This window comes from Pseudoliparis swirei, chromosome 18 (genome assembly GCF_029220125.1).
Source record: "Pseudoliparis swirei isolate HS2019 ecotype Mariana Trench chromosome 18, NWPU_hadal_v1, whole genome shotgun sequence".
Classification (NCBI taxonomy): Eukaryota; Metazoa; Chordata; class Actinopteri; order Perciformes; family Liparidae; genus Pseudoliparis; species Pseudoliparis swirei.
Window position 1 is genome coordinate 938,998 of NC_079405.1, and position 19,961 is coordinate 958,958.

At 44.7% G+C, this 19,961-nt stretch overlaps 1 protein-coding gene across 3 annotated transcripts in view; it reads left to right on the forward strand.

The window, feature by feature from the left end:
- Positions 1-18,340, forward strand: part of mmp24 (matrix metallopeptidase 24) — a 45,233-nt gene extending 26,893 nt beyond the window's left edge. For 2 of the 3 annotated variants that reach the window (XM_056437253.1, XM_056437254.1), the window contains exons 8-10: positions 15,793-15,931; positions 16,753-17,019; positions 17,824-18,340. In XM_056437253.1, the coding sequence (XP_056293228.1) occupies positions 15,793-15,931; positions 16,753-17,019; positions 17,824-18,188 (771 nt within the window). In that variant the 3' untranslated portion in view covers positions 18,189-18,340. The remainder of the gene's footprint in view (positions 1-15,792; positions 15,932-16,752; positions 17,020-17,823) is intronic. The other variant, XM_056437255.1, reaches the window with a different exon arrangement.
- The last annotated feature ends 1,621 nt before the right edge of the window (positions 18,341-19,961 follow it).

Below are 19,961 nucleotides of genomic sequence, written 5' to 3' on the forward strand. Positions count from 1 at the left end.
CATAGTCAAAAACTTCACACAGTGGATGAAATAAGCCAGTTTTTACACAGAACAAAAAACAAAAGGAAAGTGGAGGTCAGGGATCACTTCCCTGACCTCGTGACCTTTGTACAGTCTTGCCGATATTACATGAAAAAGAAAAAGTTTGAAAAGCAAGAGGTTTTTAGGATTAAAAAGATTGTACTCAAAGTAAAGGAGTGCATCCAGCAGGGGGAGGTGGAGAGCTCCAATGTGGGTTTTATTTGATTTGTTGATTTTAAGTTTTATTTGTTTTTTAAACTCTTTTCTTTTAATGAACACATTCAGAGTCGGAGTTTTAAACGTAAATGGAGAGGACAGTAAGAAGAGAACATCTATTTATGAATTTAACAAGATGAAGACCTACGATGTTCCCTTCTGACAAGAGCCCCCCGCGAACAGCACCAACGAGGGGGATTGGAGGGGGGAGTGGGGGAAGTCCTTCTGAGCCACAACACCAACCTCAGCGGAGGGTGGGCTTCCTCTTCTCCAGGGCCTTCAGCCCGCGGTCACTGGAGGTCAAACACATCGTGGAGGGAGGCTGTTCTTTGTGAAAGCACGGTTCGACCTTTTAACGTGGTTTTTATAAATATCTATGCTCCAACAACTGGGACAGAGAGGCAGCTGTTTTTATCCAAAGTTAATGATGTTTTAAATGACTGTGCCTCGGAGGATTTTATTCTTGGGGGGGGATTTTAACTGCACAGAGGATGATTTTAATGACAGAAACCACACAGAGCCACATCCAGCTTCACAGCAGGTGCTGAGGAGGCTGGTCCATTCTCACGGCCTGGTGGACGTGTGGAGAAGGATGCATCCGGACTGCCGACAGTACACATGGTCCCACGTTAGGGAGGGAAGGATCTCCTCAGCCAGGTTAGACCGTATTTATGTTTTTAAGCACCATTTTAATATTTTTAAAATGTGCAGCATTATTCGGCTGGTTTTACTGATCACTCTTTGGTTTTATGTCATGTTTTTATTAGGAATTTTTACCCAGGAGTGCATATTGGCATTTTAATACAGTTTTAACTTTCGATAGGAATTTTAGAGAGGTGTTGTTTTATTTTTGGGCATTTGGGGCATTTTAGGCTGAGGAAGAGTGATTTTAATAATCTTAGGCAGTGGTGGGACCGTGGTAAGGTGGAAATTAAGCTCCTTTGTCAGCAGCACACTTTCAACGTCACTAGACGTCACCAGATCTATGAAGGACCTGGAGACTGAGAGATGGACCTAGAAAAGTTTTAGTCGGTCACAGGGAGAGGAGGACATATTGAAGTCCTCAAAAAGTAAAAAGGCTCTCGCCGACCTGTAAAAGTAAGTGCAGGCGCGGTGGGTCATCCAGATTCAGACCATCGCATCGATGGACACTCCTCTCTTTCTTTCTTTGGAGGAGAGGAGGGAGCAGGGGAGCTGATCACTCACTGCTGACGGACGAGGGGCAGTCGGGTTGGCCAGAGCCCAGCCAGGGAGGCGGTGGTGGGTTTTTCTCCCTCTTATATGGAGGAGGAGGAGAGAGGGAGGAGGGAGGGAGCTCTGGGGGGAGGGGGAGGAGCCTCAGGTCTCGAGGAGACTAATGAGGAGCTCGACAGACCCATTACCCCCCAAGAGCTGGAAGCTGCCCTGCAGGAATGCAGGAGGGCGCCGGAATCGACGGCCTCCCCGCTGAATTCTACAAGAAATACTGGGATGTCCTCGGAAGGGACATCCTAGACGTCTTCAATGAGAGTCTGGCCTCTGGTTCCATGCCGATGTCCTGCCGGAGGGCAGTGCTGACGCTACTGCCGAAAAAAAGGAACCCGCAGGACATCGGTAACTGGCGCCCTGTGTCTCTGCTGTGTGTGGATTACAAGCTTCTGTCCAGGGTCCTGGCCTCCAGGCTGAGGGGAGCTATGGAGCAGGTCCTCCATCGGGACCAGACCTACTGTGTGCCCGGCAGGTCCATGGTGGACAACGTCCACCTCATTCGGGACGTTTTGGAGGTCTCCAGCTCGTTGGGTATGGATACTGGTCTGATTTCTCTAGATCAGGAAAAAGGCTTTTGACCGCGTTGAACACGGCTTCCTCTGGAAAGTTCTGGGAAGTTTGGGTTCAGCGCTGGTTTCATAGCTAAGATCAAGGTGTTGTACAGTAATGTTGAGAGTGTGCTGAAGATAAACGGCAGGCTGTGTGCTCCTTTTAGAGTGAGTAGAGGGTCCGGCAGGGCTGTGCTCTGTCCGGGATGCTCTCGCACTCTCCCCGAGCCCTCCCCATTAAAATACGCTCTAGCCTACATGGTTTGGTTTTACCTGGTTTTAGTAAAGGAATGATTTTATCGGCATATGCCGACGACGTTGTTGTTTTATCAAGAATCAAAATGATGTAAACCTTTTAAATCGAATAGTACAGGATTTTAGCACGGCATCATCAGCGAGGGTGAACTGGAAGAAAAGCGAAGCCCTCGCTGTGGGGGAGTGGCGTGGCGGCCTCCGGTTCTTCCACAAAACTCATATGGAAGGACGGTTTTAAATATTTAGGACTATACCTGGGGTCACCGAGCTTGGACCAGAAGAACTGGGAGGCGTCACAGAGAAGATAGAGGAAACTTTCCAAGTGGAAGTGGCTGCTCCCCCAGATGTCTTTTAAAGGTAGAGTACTGGTTTTAAACAATCTTATTGCATCCCAACTGTGGCACAGGTTGACAGTTTTAGACCCTCCCTCGGGCTTCTTAGCCAACATACAAAAGAAGATGGTAGATTTCTTTTGGGAGGGTCTACACTGGGTGCCACAGGGGGTGCTGTTTTAGCCAGAGAGGAGGGGGACAGGGCCTTGTCCACCTGGCCAGCCGGACGGCCACTTTTAGATTACAGTTTGTTCAGAAGTTTTAACGAGTCCGGGTTTTAGTGTGGCGAGACGTGGCCAGCTGCATCCTCAGACGTGCTGACAACCTAGGGCTGGATACTGCTCTGTTTTTAATAGACCCCAGCTTTTAAAACTAAGTGGGCTGCCTCCTTTTTATCAGGGTGTTTTAAGTCGTGGGCCCTTTTTAAGCACGAAGGTGCCCACAGTCTGACTCTCTGTTCTGGTTGTTGAGAGAACCATTAATTCACGGGCAAAACTAGACATTAGCAGCAGCATCACCCTGGACTAACGGCGCTGCTGCGAACAAAGACCCTTTCCTGCAGCAGTTGGTGGATGCAGTGGGGCCGACGCTGAGCGACCCCCGGCCCTGGGCTCCTGCTGGGTCTGCATTCCGACCGGGTGGCGAGGAGGCTCCTGGAGCTGTGGAGGCAGAGGCTGACCGGGTTGGAGAGGAGCCTCCTCAACGACTACAGCCAGCGGAGAGCAGAGCCGGACCCTGCAGACCCTTCCCAAACATCTCCCTCAGCCCGGGGCTAGGGGACTCACCGCCCCTGTTAAGAGCGAGCCACCCAGAAAACTGCACACTGAACAAAGCAGACAAGAAGACTTTGTATTTTAACCTCGTGAAGAGCATCAACAGGTCCAGACTGTGCAACAGACCGCCCACTGTGTGGTCAGAGAGACTTGGGCATGGAGGCCCTGGCCCGCAGTGGGGGTCCTATACAAGCCTCCCTAAAGAAAAGGACCGCTGACCTCCAGTGGCGGATTTTACAGTGCTGTCGCGTCCAACGCTTTTATTTCGGTAATCAATCCCGCTGTCCTGAGCCAGTGCCCTTCTGTGACCTCCGGGAGACTATTTACCATGTTTTTAACGAGTGTAAGAGACTTTTGAGTTTCTTCGCTCTTTTAACAGTGGTTTTAGTCTTTTAATGTGGTTTTACAGAGAAGGTTTTTATCATGGGAGCTGCCTACAAAAAAACAGAAAAAGAAAAGTGGCAGCTCCTAAATTTTTTATCCGGTGAAGCAAAAATGGCAATTTATTTAACTAGGAAGTCCCGGGTGGAAAACAGAGGGCAGGAGGCCAAGGCAGTGTGGCTCTGTAACATCAGAGCCAGACTCTGGCTGGAGTTCAGGTTTTACAAACACATTGGAGACCTGGATGCTTTTAAACAACGCTGGGGTTTTAAAGATATTGTTTGTTCTGTGGTAGAGGAGGAGCTGGAGTTTGCGCCACTTTTTATTAGGTAAAACATGTTTTTCTTTTGTTTTAATGTTTTTTTTGTTTTGTTTGTGTGCTTTTATTTTAACCAATTTGATTTTTTAAAACACTTTATTTTTAAAGAAATGTTGTAATGGAAAAAATGTAAATAAAGTGTTTTTCAAAAATCAAAAAATCTCTCTCTCTCTCTCTCTCTCTCTCTCTCTCTCTCTCTCTCTCTCTCCCTCTGTCTCTGTCTCTCTCTCTCTCTCTCTCTCTCTCTCTCTCCCTCTGTCTCTCTCTCCCTCTGTCTCTCTCGCTCTCCCTCTCTCTCTCTCTGTCTCTCTCTCCCTCTGTCTGCCTCTCTCTCTGTCTCTCTCTCTCCCTCTCTCTCTCTCCCTCTGCCTCTCTCTCTGTCTCTCTCTCTCCCTCTCTCTCTCTCTGTCTCTCTCTCCCTCTGTCTCTCTCTCTCTGTCTCCCTCTCTCTCTCTCTGACTACAGATCATCTCTAAATTATTAACAAATGGCTGAGAATGAAGTAACTGGTTCTTACTGGTTCTAACTGGTTCTAACTGGTTCTGTATGGTTCTGTATGGTTCTAACTGGTTCTAACTGATACTAACTGGTTCTAACTGGTACTAACTCGTTCTAACTAGTTCTAACTGGTTCTAACTGGTTCTTACTGGTATTAACTGATACCAACTGGTTCTAACTAGTTCTAACTGGTACTAACGGGTTCTAACTAGTTCTAACTGGTACTAACTAGTTCTTACTGGTACTAACTGGTTCTAACTGTTTTTTACTGGTTCTAACTGGTACTAACTGGTCTTGTTTGAAGCTGCTGGCTAAGGATAAGCGGAGATACAGTCAGATTGTAATACACGCCGGTGGTAATGACGCCCGAGCCCGCCGCTCGGAACTCACTAAAATTAATGTGGAATCGGTGTGTGCTTATGCCAAGACGTTGTCGGACACCGTAATTTTCTCTGGCCCTCTCCCAAATTTGCAGACAGACGAATTGTATAGCCGAATGTCGTCTTTCAACCGCTGGCTGTCGAGGTGGTGCCCAGCGAATAATGTGGGCTACGTAGACAACTGGAAGACTTTCTGGGGAAAACCTGATCTGATGAGGAGGCGGCATTCATCCCACGTTGGACGGAGCGTCTCATTTCTGCGAATATGACCAAGTTGATCACGGACTTAATCTATGACAACCCAGGGTTCAGATCAGGAACCGGGAGCAGAGTTGTAGTTTAACACCCTTCTCTGCTCTTCCATTCGAGCAGTTACCCACCCTTGACTTTAGAGTAGAGACTGTGTCTGTCCCGGCCACTTCAATTAAATAAATCAAAAGTAAGCAGAAGAGGAGTCGTACAATAACCTTATACAAGTTAACACAATTATTTCAGCAGTGCAACAAAATAGGTCTATTAAATGTGGTCTCCTAAATATTCGATCTCTGTCATCTAAAGCTGTGTTACTGAATGATTTAATATCAGATAATCACATTGATTTATGTTGCCTAACTGAAACCTGGCTGAGCCATGAAGAATATGTCTGCCTGAATGAATCGACTCCTCCAAGTCATATTAATACTCACATTCCTCGAGGCACCGGTCGAGGAGGTGGAGTAGCAGCCATCTTTGAATCGAGCCTATTAATTAATCCTCAACCAAAATTACACTACACCTCATTTGAAAGCCTTGTTCTTAGTCTTTCACATCCAACCTGGAAAACACTACAGCCAATTCGATTTGTGATTCTGTACCGCCACCAGGTCCATATTCAGAGTTTATATCTGAATTCTCAGAATTTATATCAAGTTTGGTTCTTAAAACCGATAAAGTTATTATTGTTGGAGATTTTAATATCCATGTGGATGTTGATAATGATTGCCTTAGTGCTGCATTCATCTCCTTGTTGGACTCGATTGGCTTCTGTCAGAGAGTACAGAAACCCACTCACAGCTTTGGCCACACGCTTGATCTTGTTCTTACTTATGGCGTTGACATTGAGCATTTGAACGTCTTCCCACAGAATCCTCTTCTGTCAGACCACAACCTCATAACTTTTGAATTTATACTACGGAGTGTACTCCGTTAGTCAAAAGTTTCTACACCAGTTGTCTAACTGACAGTGCTGTAGCTAAATTTAAAGCGATTCCTTCTGTATTTGATTCGATACCACGTCTCAATATAACAGAGGACTCCTGGTCTAACTTTAGTCCGTCCCAGATTGATCATCTTGTTGACAGTGCCATAGGCTCTCTGAGAATGACACTGGACTCGATAGCCCTCTGAAGAAGAAGACAGTGAGGAAGAGGAGGTTTGCTCCTGGTATAACCCTCAGACCCGCAAACTGAAGCAAATGTCACGAAAGCTTGAGCATATGGCGTTCAACTAATCTCGAAGAATCCCGCTTAGTTTGGCGAGATAGTCTTAAAACATATAAGAAGGCCCTCCGTAATGCCAGAGCAGCCTATTACTCATCAATAATAGAAAAAAATAAAAACAACCCCAGGTTTCTCTTCAGCACTGTAGCCAGGCTGACAGAGAGTCACAGCTCTGTGGAGCCGAGCATTCCTATAAACCTTAGTGGTAATGACTTTATGAACTTCTTTAATGAAAAGATTTTAACTATTAGGGACAAGATTAATATTCTCTTGCCCATAACCAGTGCCAATCTGTCCTCAAGTGGAATGGCCTTGGAAACCGCTGTATGCCCTGGTGTATATTTGGAGGATTTTCTCCTATCAACCGTGACCAATTATTTTCAACGGTTTCTACTTGAACACGTCTACCTGTCTCTTGGACCCCATCCCGACGAGGCTGCTTAAAGACGTTTTGCCTTTAATTGGCGGCTCTCTATTAGATATTATCAATGTGTCTCTGCTAACAGGCCACGTACCACACTCCTTCAAGGTGGCTGTTATTAAACCTCTCCTGAAGAAGCCCACTCTGGATCCAGAGGTATTGGCTAACTACAGACCGATCTCTAACCTCCCTTCCTCTCCAAGATCCTTGAGAAAGTGGTCGCAAATCAGTTGTGCGACTTTCTACATCATAATAGTTTATTTGAGAAATTTCAATCAGGATTTAGAAAACACCACAGCACCGAGACGGCACTGGTGAAAATTACAAATGACCTCTTAATGGCAGCAGATAAAGGACTCCTCTCTGTCCTGGTCTTGTTAGACCTTAGTGCTGCATTCGACACCATTGACCATGACATCCTGTTACAGAGACTGGAGCAGTCGATTGGCATTTCAGGCACGGCACTAATTTGGTTTAAATCCTATTTATCAGATCGATCTCAGTTTGTATTTGTAAGCGATGACGCCTCGATAACCACCAACGTTAATCACGGAGTTCCACAAGGTTCTGTGCTTGGACCAATTTTATTTACCTTATACATGCTTCCTTTGGGCAATATTATCAGGAAACACTCCATAAACTTTCATTGTTATGCAGATGACACTCAACTATATTTATCGATAAAACCAGAAGAGAGCAACCAACTCTGTAAAATTCAAGCATGTCTTAAAGACATAAAAACATGGATGACCTGCAACTTCTTGATGTTAAACTCAGACAAAACCGAAGTAATTTTAATCGGCCCTGAGCACCTCAGAGATCAATTATCTGGTGATGTGGATTCTGTAGACGGCATTGCCCTGGCATCCAACACCACTGTAAAGAATCTTGGCGTTATCTTTGATCGGGACTTGTCCTTTAACTCCCACGTAAAGCAAATCTCAAGGACTGCATTCTTTCATCTACGTAATATTTCAAAATCAGGCACATCTTGTCTCAAAAGATGCAGAAAAATTGGTTCACGCGTTCGTTACTTGAGACTGGATTACTGCAACTCCTTATTATCAGGCTGCTCTAATAAATCTCTTAGGTCCCTCCAGTTGATCCAGAATGCTGCAGCTCGTATTCTCACTAAAACTAAGAAAAGAGATCACATCACTCCTGCACTAGCTGCTCTGCACTGGCTCCCAGTAAAATCAAGAATCACTTTTAAAATTCTTCTCTTAACCTACAAAGCCTTGATTGGTGATGCTCCATCATATCTTAAGGAGCTTGTCGTACCATATTGCCCCACTAGAGAGCTACGCTCACTAAATGCGGGACTACTTGTAGTTCCTAGAGTCTTAAAAAGTAGAATGGGAGCCAGAGCCTTTGGTTATCAAGCTCCTCTTTTATGGAACCAGCTTCCAATTTCAGTCCGGGAGGCAGACACAGTCACCTCGTTTAAGAGTAGACTTAAGACCTTCCTCTTTGACAGAGCTTATAGTTAGGGCTGAATCAGGTTTGCCCTGGTCCAGCCCTTGATATGCTGCTATAGGCTTATAGCTGCGGGGACGTTTTAGGATGCACTGAGTACCTATCTCCTCTTTTTCTCTCCTTAAGGATGAATTTTCATCTCTCAATCACACGTTACTAACTCTGCTTTCTCCCGGAAGTCCTTTTGACTTTCGTCTCATGGGGTCATCGGACCCTATGAGACGGCATAGATCCTATCTGCCTGATGGATCGTCTGGGTCGTGGAATTCCTGCTCATGACTACGCCACTGTCCTGTTGAGACTCCGCCCACTCCTCCTCCCCACCGCCATCTGCCTGATGGATCGTGGAGGTCTCCATCGTGGAATATGCCTACTATGAACTATTCATACACTCTGTCATATTCATTGAATGTATTTTAACTCTAATCTGTCCTTCTGTACACATTACATCTATTGCATCTGTCCATCCTAGGAGAGGGATCCTCCTCTGTTGCTCTCCTCCAGGTTTCTTCCCTTTTTTTCCCCCTGAAGGGTTATTTGGGAGTTTCTCCTGGTCCGATGTGAGGTTTTGGGGCAGGGATGTCTATGTGTACAGATTGTAAAGCACTCCGAGACAAATTTGTAATTTGTGAAATTGGGCTATACAAATAAACTGAATTAACTAGTTCTAACTGGTTCTTTCTTTCAATCATTTTATTTTAAGTTTTTACAAGTTACACCAGACAATCAAAACCGAATAAATAAAAAATTGCAAAACAACCAACTATACGGACAATCAGACAAGGAAGAAAAATAAATAAATAAATAACAAAAACAACAACAACAAAACATCAATCATAAATCATCATCTTCCATATTGAACCAACTATAAGCATCATTCACAGAGTCACTTGGGTCCCAAGATTGCAAAACCTCTTCTTATGGTTTCGGCATAGTCCTCGCCAATAAAATCCATAAAAGGATTCCAGACGGAAAATAACCCGTTCATGTCTCCTTGGAGGACGTGCGTGAGTCTTTCCAGTGGCAGCAGCTGGAGGACATTGTGAAGCCAACTACAGACAGACGGGGTGGTGCTGTCCATCCACTGCTGGAGGACAGACAGACGGGGTGGTGCTGTCCATCCACTGCTGGAGGACAGACAGACGGGTGGTGCTGTCCATCCACTGCTGGAGGACAGACAGACGGGGTGGTGCTGTCCATCCACTGCTGGAGGACAGACAGACGGGGTGGTGCTGTCCATCCACTGCTGGAGGACAGACAGACGGGGTGGTGCTGTCCATCCACTGCTGGAGGACAGACAGACAGACGGGGTGGTGCTGTCCATCCACTGCTGGAGGACAGACAGACGGGGTGGTGCTGTCCATCCACTGCTGGAGGACAGACAGACGGGGTGGTGCTGTCCATCCACTGCTGGAGGACAGACAGACGGGGTGGTGCTGTCCATCCACTGCTGGAGGACAGACAGATGGGTGGTGCTGTCCATCTACTGCTGGAGGACAGACAGACGGGGTGGTGCTGTCCATCCACTGCTGGAGGACAGACAGACGGGGTGGTGCTCTCCATCCACTGCTGGAGGACAGACAGACGGGGTGGTGCTGTCCATCCACTGCTGGAGGACAGACAGACGGGGTGGTGCTCTCCATCCACTGCTGGAGGACAGACAGACGGGGTGGTGCTGTCCATCCACTGCTGGAGGACAGACAGACGGGGTGGTGCTGTCCATCCACTGCTGGAGGACAGACAGACGGGGTGGTGCTCTCCATCCACTGCTGGAGGACAGACAGACGGGGTGGTGCTGTCCATCCACTGCTGGAGGACAGACAGACGGGGTGGTGCTGTCCATCCACTGCTGGAGGACAGACAGACGGGGTGGTGCTGTCCATCCACTGCTGGAGGACAGACAGCCGAGCGCAGGACCACAGAAGACTGAGGATTCTCCTATGTCTGTTTAATACAGGGGAGACAGAGTGTAGCCTAGGATACATATGAGAGGGTTGAGCTCAATAGGACATTTTATTATGGAAGATATTTGGTTCCCAATTTCAATCCAAAAGTTATTAATTTCCGGGCAGAGCCAAATTAAATGCACAAAAGTTCCCACATGTTGCTTACACCTTAAACATACGCCTGAACAGTCTTTATCATATTTGCTCCTAGTATATGGGGTAGTTTGTAATTTATGTATAATTTTAAATTGAATTTCTTGTGATTTGTAACTACTACATATTTGTTTACTATTTAACATGATTGTTTTCCATTGGTGATCGGTAATTGTAGTTTTAAGATCCTGTGAGTACTTAATTTACTTAGGGAGAGCAGTTTATAATAAATATAGCTTGTTTTTTTCCTCTTCAGCTGGCAGACTTGGTGAATCACTGATTCGATCAGCTCTGGTCCGCGACCTTCTTTGTTTTGCGGTACAGAGTTTAAGAAACTACGAATTTGTAAGAAACGGAAAAACTGTGTTTTGGGTAGCCCATACTCATCCTGAAGTTGCTTAAAAGACTTTATGGTCCCACTTTTATAGAGGTCATTTATCACCTGGATTCCATGTGTGTTCCATTCTTTAAAACCATGGTCAATACAGGAAGGGATACAATTGGGGTTATTAACAATCGGTGCATAAAAAGAGTATTTTCTATCGACCCTATTCCATGTGCTTAGAATGTTACTTACAATGAAGTTGTCACTAGTGCCTAATGTTTGTTTAACAGTATTTAAGAAAGGTGCACTTGATAATGACTTACATCCTTGTATTTCAAAGTCCAACCAAATTGATTTGGGGTCTTGTGCCACCCATTCAGATATGTTTTTCAGTTGTATTGACCAGATATAATACTGAAAATTTGGTACTGCTAGACCCCCATTTACCACGGGCAGTTGGAGTTTCTCTAATCTTATTTTAGGGTGTTTATTTTTCCAAATAAATTTAGATACGGTTTCATGCAAATCTATAAAAAAGTTATTTGGTATGTCATTAGGTATCATTTGCAAGGGGTACAAAATTCTAGGGAGTATATTCATTTTAATAACAGCAATGCGTCCCAGCCAAGATATTGGGAGCGGCAGCCATCTCAGTAAGTCCAGTTTAATCTGTTTAAGGAGAGGAGACAGGTTCATCTTCACCAGGTCTTCCAAATTGTAGCAGACGTGGATTCCCAAGTATTTAAAGCCATTGGGAGATAGATTAAATGGGGATGTTATGCTGTTGTCCGGGTCTCTACTGCTTCCAAGTGGTAGGGCAGTTGATTTACCCACATTGATTTTATAGCCAGAGAAACTACCAAATTCATTAATTAATTCGAGCACAGAGGGAATGGATTGTTTGGGTTTATGGAGAAATAGCAGTATATCATCTGCATACAGTGAGATAATGTGCTCCATTTCCCCACTGTTAATGCCTTTAATAAGTGGATGTATTCGAATAGCCTCGGCCAGAGGTTCAGTGACAGTTGTAAACAGAAGTGGGGACAGTGGACAACCTTGACGAGTGCCACGCCCAAGATTGAACCGGGGTGAAGTGAGACCGTTTGCCATAACCATTGCTTGTGGAGAGGTGTACAGTCATTTTACCCAGCATATAAATGTATCGCCCAGGGAAAAAGTTTCCAAGACGTTAAACATGTATCTCCATTCGATACGATCAAACGCTTTCTCAGCATCCAAGGAGATCACCATAGACTCTAGAGGGTTCTTCTTGGCATGTTGAATGACCCCCAATAAGCGCCTCACATTAGTATAAGAATGACGACCCTGCACAAATCCTGTTTGGTCATGCCCAATGATGGTGGGGAGGAGAGGGTCGAGTCTTTTGGCTAAGAGCTTGGCCAATATTTTATTTTCCACGCATTGTAAACTGATCGGTCTATATGAAGAAGGTTCTTCTGGGTTTTTTCCTTGCTTTGGTATTAAGATAACTGCAGCCGTCTGTATTGATTCAGGTAGTTTTTTATGTGAGAAGCAGTATTCATACATTTTACTTAACAGTGGGGTGAAAATATCTTTAAATTCTTTATATATTTCAGGAGGAAAGCCATCTGGACCAGCTGCTTTACCAGAGGGGATGTCATTGATAGCTTCCTGTATCTCTGCCATTGTAATTGGCTTATTTAAAGACTGTTGTTGTTGCTCATTAGTTTGCGGTAGATTTAAATTATCCAAAAAGACGTTTATTTGAGAGTCGCTTTTATGCGTTTCTGATGTATATAATAATTTGTAAATATGGTATTAATTTCCTCTGACTTAAAACAACGTATTCCGTTCGAGTCTTTCAGACAAGAGACCGAGTTGTGGTTATTTTGATTACTTAAAAGTTTTGAGAGTAAATTACCTGGTTTATTTCCATATTCATACAGCTTTTGCTTTTTAGAAAATAATACTTTCTCAACTTGTTGGGTTCTTAAAGTGTTAAGAGCAGCCCTTACAACAATCATTTTTTCGTAGTTTTCTTTAGTTGAATGTTGTTTGTGTTTCTGTTCACAACATAGTAATTCTGCTTCCAGGTTTTTCTGTTCAGATAACATTTTATTTTTCTTTCCACTACAAAATGAAATAATTAGCCCCCTCAAATATGCTTTAGTAGTTTCCCAGAGTATTGAGGGATTTACAGAGTCGTTGTCATTGATTTCCAAAAACACTGAAAGCTCTTTCCTGATGTCGCAGAATTCTGGGTCTGATAAAATGGCCTTGTTACATTGCATCTACAGTTGTGTACCGGGCTTTGCAAAGTTAAAATGAGAGTAATCGGGGCGTGGTCTGAGATGTGAATCGAGCCAATCTTACAATTTAGAATTGTGGATGCTAATGTGCGTGGAATAAGGAAGTAATCTAGCCTAGAGTAAGAGTTATGGGGATTTGAGTAAAATGTAAAGTCTTTTATTGTGGGATTTTTCAAACGCCATATATCTACCCATCCCTTTTCATTCATTATTTTGACAATGGTTTTAGAACTCTGGCTGAGACGTTTAGCCTGGGGGGACCTATCTAGATTTGAATTTAAGATATAGTTCCAATCTCCCCCAATAATGGTATTTGGACATGTATAAGCAGAGGTCAGTTCAGCAAGCATGGTCAAAAAGTATGGTGGTGAGTTTGGTGGAGCATACACATTCAAAATAACAACCTTTTCTCTGTGTAGATGACCTTGGATTAGAACATAGCACCGTTTGGATCAGACTGGACTGTCTCCATGACAAAGGGTCATTGTTTCCGAATGATAATTGCAACTCCTCTGCTTCTGGTGGAATAAGATGCAGAAAACACCTGGCCTACCCAGTCTTTTTTTAGTGTGTTATGCTCCGCCTTACTTAAATGAGTCTCCTGTAATAGAGCAATATCGACTCTCTCTTTTTTAAGGTAGTTCAGGATTTTAATTTTTTTGGGGGGGTTATTGGCACCTTGGATGTTCCAACTGTGGATTCTCAATTCAACGGATCTTGACATCCTCCATTAGAAAGAAATAGTAAGAGATAAGTTAATTTTTGTGCTATTTTGTTTCATGTAATTTCACTTAGTTTTCTGTGTAGGGGCCTGGTACTAAGCGTTAGAGGCCAAATGGGAAGATGACAAGATTCACAATAAAAACACATTGAAACGATAACAACAATAAAAAAATAAGACATAGAACACAACATATACCCTTTCCCCTCCCCGGAGCTCCAACTTAAGGAGTTTCCAGATAGCATCCTGCCCCTTACTCTGGCTCCTCCATGTAGAGCTTTCCCTGACATTCATGCGGCTATGTGTCAGTTTTCTAGTTTTGTTTTGTTTGTGTTTTTTTTATGGCAGCTGATAAGTAGTACCGACTAAATGTACTCTTAGCCTCAATCCACAAAATGAAAACAACAATAACAAATAAATAAGTGGACAAAAATATTTAAATTGTTGCTTTCAACAAGTCAACATTGTATTATTCTTATTCTGTGGGTAATTAAGCATCCCTTTTCTTACATAATTAAATGTATCTCCTGCATCTCATATATTTGAGTGAGTACAGTTACTTTAGTTCAGCTTTAATTTCAGGCCTACAATTCCTCTCCCACTTCGACCAATGCTATATATTTTTCTACTTTAATCTAGTCGTTAAGTAAAATTAAAATTCGGGAGAGGAGTTAAACAAATAAATAAAAATAATTATTATTATATGTGTATACATATATATATATACATACACGCATACATACATACAGAAATAATAGAGAATAGAAAGGGATGGGTGTAATGAGGAGGTGTGATATCTACCTACATTTGTTGGTCAGCATATGGGTTAATGTGGAGATCGAAGTCTCTCCAACTCCTTCATAAAGTCCTCGGCGTCCTTAGGGTAACGAAACAGTCGCGGCTTTTCTTCTCCACAGTTGATGCGAAGGACAGACGGGTAGAGAAGAGAGTATTCCATGTTCATATCCCGAAGTTTTTTTTTGATGGGTTCAAATTCACGTCGTTGCTTCACGAGCTCGGCGCTGTAGTCGGGAGAGAAATGAATCCTCGTCTTGTTGATGAAGAGCTCGCCCTTTTGCCTGGACATGCGAAGACTTTTGACTTCGTCCTGGAAACTCATGAATCTCAGCAGTATTGGTCTCGGATGAGATGAGCTTGTGTTGTCGCTCCTCTGTGTGGGGCTGCGGTGAGCTCTCTCAATTAACGGAGGATGAGGAACGTTTTCCTGAGCGAAGAGGTGGAGGATCAGCTGCTGCACAAACCCAATGATATCCTGGCCTTCGGCTTTCTCTGGAACTTTAACGATACGGATGTTGGAACGTCTGCTGTAGTTCTCCATTGAGTCCGCCTTTTGTTTCAGGAAGCCGTTTTCTTTTTCGATGTGACTGATGCGGGTTTTTAAGTCCTCAATGTTGTCTTCGTTGCAGCTGACTCTTTGTTGCACTTCAGTCATTTGCTCACCCAACATTTCCAGCTTGATGTTGACCTCTCCCACTGCCTTATTAATGGTTTTCGTGGAGGCATCAAGTCGCGAGATTAAGTCCGTTTTGCATTGCATGATGGCGTCCATTAGTGACTGAAGTGAGATCTGACTTTGGTCCGCCATAGTTTCGGTTTAGATTACGGAGATTTCAACGGATAGGTTTGTTCAGGAGGCTAGAGGTGATACATCCGTTAGCTAGGTGTTTTTGTCGGCTACTTTAGCGGTTATATTAACAAACTGACACAGCCCATGCAGTGCGACTCACACACATGCGATCATGATGTCATCACCACACCTGATCCCTAAACATTCTAACTGGTTCTAACTGGTTCATACAAACTGGTTCTAACTAGTTCTAACTGGTTCTAACTAGTTCTAACTGGTACTAATTGGTACTAACTAGTTCTTACTGGTTCTAACTGGTTCTTACTGGTTCTAACTGGTTCTAACTAGTTCTAACTGGTTCTGTATGGTTATAACTGGTTATAACTGGTTCTGTCTGGTACTAACTGGTTCTGTTGCAGGACCGCTGGTTCTGGCGCCTGAGGAGCAACAAGGTCCAGGAGGGCTACCCGATGCAGATCGACCAGTTCTGGAAGGGCCTGCCGCCGCGCATCGACGCCGCCTACGAGAGGTCGGACGGGAAGTTCGTCTTCTTCAAAGGTTTGTGAGGCAGAGGAGGCTTCTCCGTAGGTACACGGATATATATAGATATATAGTTAAATATTTATATATAGATATTGATATGTAAATATATATAATTAATTAATATATTAACTAATTAATTATATATAAATTAAATATATATATTATTTATATATTTATACAAATTAAATATATATTTAGATATTTACATTTATATATATTTACATATATATTTTTGTGTCATTTTTTATTTTATTTTTCTCACCAATTCAAAGCATTTATTAAATATATATTGAAGATAAACAGAGGATATTAATTACTGGAGGTTATATTGGATTTATAATCCCGATACAGGCGATCAGAGCTGCAGATTTAATAGCTGATTTATTCGCCCTGTAAAAGAGGCTTTATGTTAAAAACAACGTGAGCAGACGTTTCATTTTAACCTTAAAAAATGTAAAAACATAAACAAAGAGGACCTTTTATTATTTGAGTATCTTATGTTCATGTTTATGTTCTCATGCCAGCTGGGTAACACATAACTTCTCATGAATATCATGAGTTTCAAGTCTATGAGTTTCTTAATGGTTACTTTTAACGTATGTATTTTTTCGCATTGTGGTTATTTATCCTGTACTGTTTGTTATTGTCTTATGTTTTATGTTTATTATGCTAATGAGCTGTGTAGCTACCATCTGGTGGCATTCATGTTTAACTGTGCGTGGCCCTTTAAATAAAGACAGTAGTAATCAAACCCACGAGCAGTCAAAGACGCGTGAACCTGGAGCGTCGGTCGGGGGACTGACGTGATTGGCTCTGCTCCTCGGCTCCGCCCCCAGGGGACCAGTACTGGGTGTTCAAGGAGGTGTCGGCCGAGCCGGGCTTCCCCCGCGGCGTGTCGGAGCTGGGCGGCGGCCTGCCGCGCCACGGCGTCGACGCCGCGCTGCGCTGGGAGCCGGTGGGGAAGACCTACTTCTTCAAAGGGGACCAGTACTGGCGCTACAACGAGGAGAAGAGCGCGGCGGACCCGGGGTACCCCAAGCCCATCGGCGTGTGGAAGGGGGTGCCGGACGCACCGCAGGGGGCCTTCATCAGCCGGGAGGGATGTGAGTGTCAGCTGTCAATCACCTGGTAGCCCCGCCCCTAAAGTATACTCTGCTTTATGGTCTGAGATTGAGACTTCAACACATGAAGCATAGACTTCTATACAACCAGAGGAGTCGCCCCCTGGTGGTCAGGAGAGAGAATGCAGCTTTAACACATGAAGCATATACTTCTATACAACCAGAGGAGCCCCCTGGTGGTCAGGAGAGAGAATGCAGCTTTAACACATGAAGCATAGACTTCTATACAACCAGAGGAGTCACCCCCTGGTGGTCAGTAGAGAGAATGCAGCTTTAACACATGAAGCATAGACTTCTATACAACCAGAGGAGCCCCCTGGTGGTCAGGAGAGAATGCAGCTTTAACACATGAAGCATAGACTTCTATACAACCAGAGGAGTCGCCCCCTGGTGGCCAGGAGAGAGAATGCAGCTTTAACACATGAAGCATAGACTTCTATACAATCAGAGGAGTCGCCCCCTGGTGGCCAGGAGAGAGAATGCAGCTTTAACACATGAAGCATAGACTTCTATACAACCAGAGGAGTCGCCCCCTGGTGGTCAGGAGAGAGAAGGGGAAATGTTTACGCTACAGCAACATTTATTCAAACAGTAAATCACTAAATATACAAACAATAGAATATAATAATGTTTTTAATTTAGATGAACACAAAACCAATGAACGTCGTGGCTCAATTAGCCCGCTGCTCACGGCGCTCATGAAACTCAAGCCACTCATTCCCCGTTGCTGTCCTCTGTCCTCCTCCTACCTCCTACCCACCTTCCTTCCTTCCCTCCCTCCTGCAGACTTCACCTACTTCTACAAGGGGAAGGAGTACTGGAAGTTTGACAACCAGAAGCTGACGGTGGAGCCCGGCTACCCCAAGTCCATCCTGCGCGACTGGATGGGCTGCGACCCGTCGGACATGGGGCGCTCCGGCAGCACGGGGAACCGCGGCGACCGCCGGCCGCCGCCGGACGACGTGGACATCATGGCGACCATCGACGACGCGGCCGCGCCCGTCAACGCCATCGCCGTGGTGATCCCCAGCGTCCTGTCGCTGTGCGTCCTGGTGCTGGTCTACACCGTCTTCCAGTTCAAGAACAAAGAGGAGCAGCAGAGCGCCGCGCCGCCGCACTACCACAAGTACCCGGTGCAGGAGTGGGTGTGACCGGCAACCGGCCTCCGAGAGGTCAGAGGTCACGCATTGGACGGAGGTCGAGCCGGCTGCAGAGCGTGTTGGCTGAGAGCGAGCAACAACCACGAGAAAGTTTAAAGAAGCAAAGTCGCTGCTGGACGATGTGGAGCTGGAGGAGCTGGAGGAGGAGGAGGAGGAGGAGGAGGAGGAGGAGGAGGAGGTGGCCTGTGACAGCTCCACTCTGATTCAGTCTGTTTGAACCAACATGGCTGACTCCAGGAGGACGTGATTGGCTGAGGCCGACAGCAGCCGATTGACCCACGGTCCCTAAAGGCATCGCACGAGCGACTTCTTCTCAGGGAGAGGAAACCTCGACTTTGTCCTCACGATTCTTTTTCACGTGAACGACTTTTAATATTCAGTTGGATGAAATGTATCCGACTTTAAAAAAAAAAAAAATAATATCAAATTTGAAGATGACAAATAGGTAGAGAGGCCGTAACTCAAGAACCAGAGAGCGGCTGGACGCCTCAGGTCAAAGGTCATGTATTTATACTGAATCTCTTTTTTAACCACACAACAGAAGCTGCTCCATAGCTGCTCTATATCTGCTCCATAGGTGCTCCATAGCTGCTCTATAGCTGCTCCATAGCTGCTCTGTATCTGCTCCATAGGTGCTCCATAGCTGCTCTATAGCTGCTCTATAGCTGCTCCATAGCTGCTCCATAGCTGCTCCGTATCTGCTCTATATCTGCTCTATAGCTGCTCTGTATCTGCTCCATAGCTGCTATATAGCTGCTCTGTATCTGCTCCATATCTGCTCCGTATCTGCTCTGTATCTGCTCCATAGCTGCTCTATATCTGCTCTATAGCTGCTCTGTAGCTGCTATATAGCTGCTATATAGCTGCTCTATAGCTGCTCCGTAGCTGCTCTGTAGCTGCTTTATATCTGCTCTGTAGCTGCTCTATATCTGCTCTATAGCGGCTCTATAGCTGCTCAATAGCTGCTCTATAGCTGCTCTATATCTGCTCTGTAGCTGCTCCATAGCTGCTCGTCCGCCTGTAACGAGAGATATTAGACTGTAAACCCTTGTGTATATGTATTATCGATATGACAGAAGTAACTTCAGGGCTCCTCTTTATCAAACTTATTCAGACTGAAGTCACATTTCTTCTTTTTTAATTTTTATTTCTACTGACAAACTTCAAAATAAAAGCTGTTGATATTTGTGGGTGATTGCACAAAAATATTACAGTAAAACATTTGAGTGTAATTCAGGGATTGAACTTTATTTGAACCTTTGATCTAATGTTTTACCACTTCTTTTTGGCATGTAGCAGCGATGCAAACAACAACACTTTATTGCCCATTTCCTATTAATTGATCCCTTCAAATGCTCACTGTTCATTCAGCCGATGTCACGTTCGTTTCTCCTGAAGTCGACTCACAATAATCCTGATGGACATTTTACACTTTTTGCACGGCAAAAGAGAGGAGAGAGAGAGGGGGGAGAGAGAGAGGGAGAGAGAGAAAGAGGGAGAGAAAGAGAGGAGAGAGAGAGGGGGGGAGAGAGGAGGGAGAGAAAGAGAAGAGAGAGAAGGAGAGGGAGAGAGAGAAAGAGAGGAGAGAGGGGGTAGAGAGAGGAGAAAGAGGGGGGTAGAGAGGAGAGAGAGAGAGAGAGGAGAGAGAGCGAGGGGGAGAGAGAAAGAGAGGAGAGAGGGAGGGGGAGAGAGAGGGAGAGAAAGAGAGAGGGAGAAAGAGGAGAGAGAAAGAGGAGAGAGGGAGAGAGATTTTTTGGGGGGGAT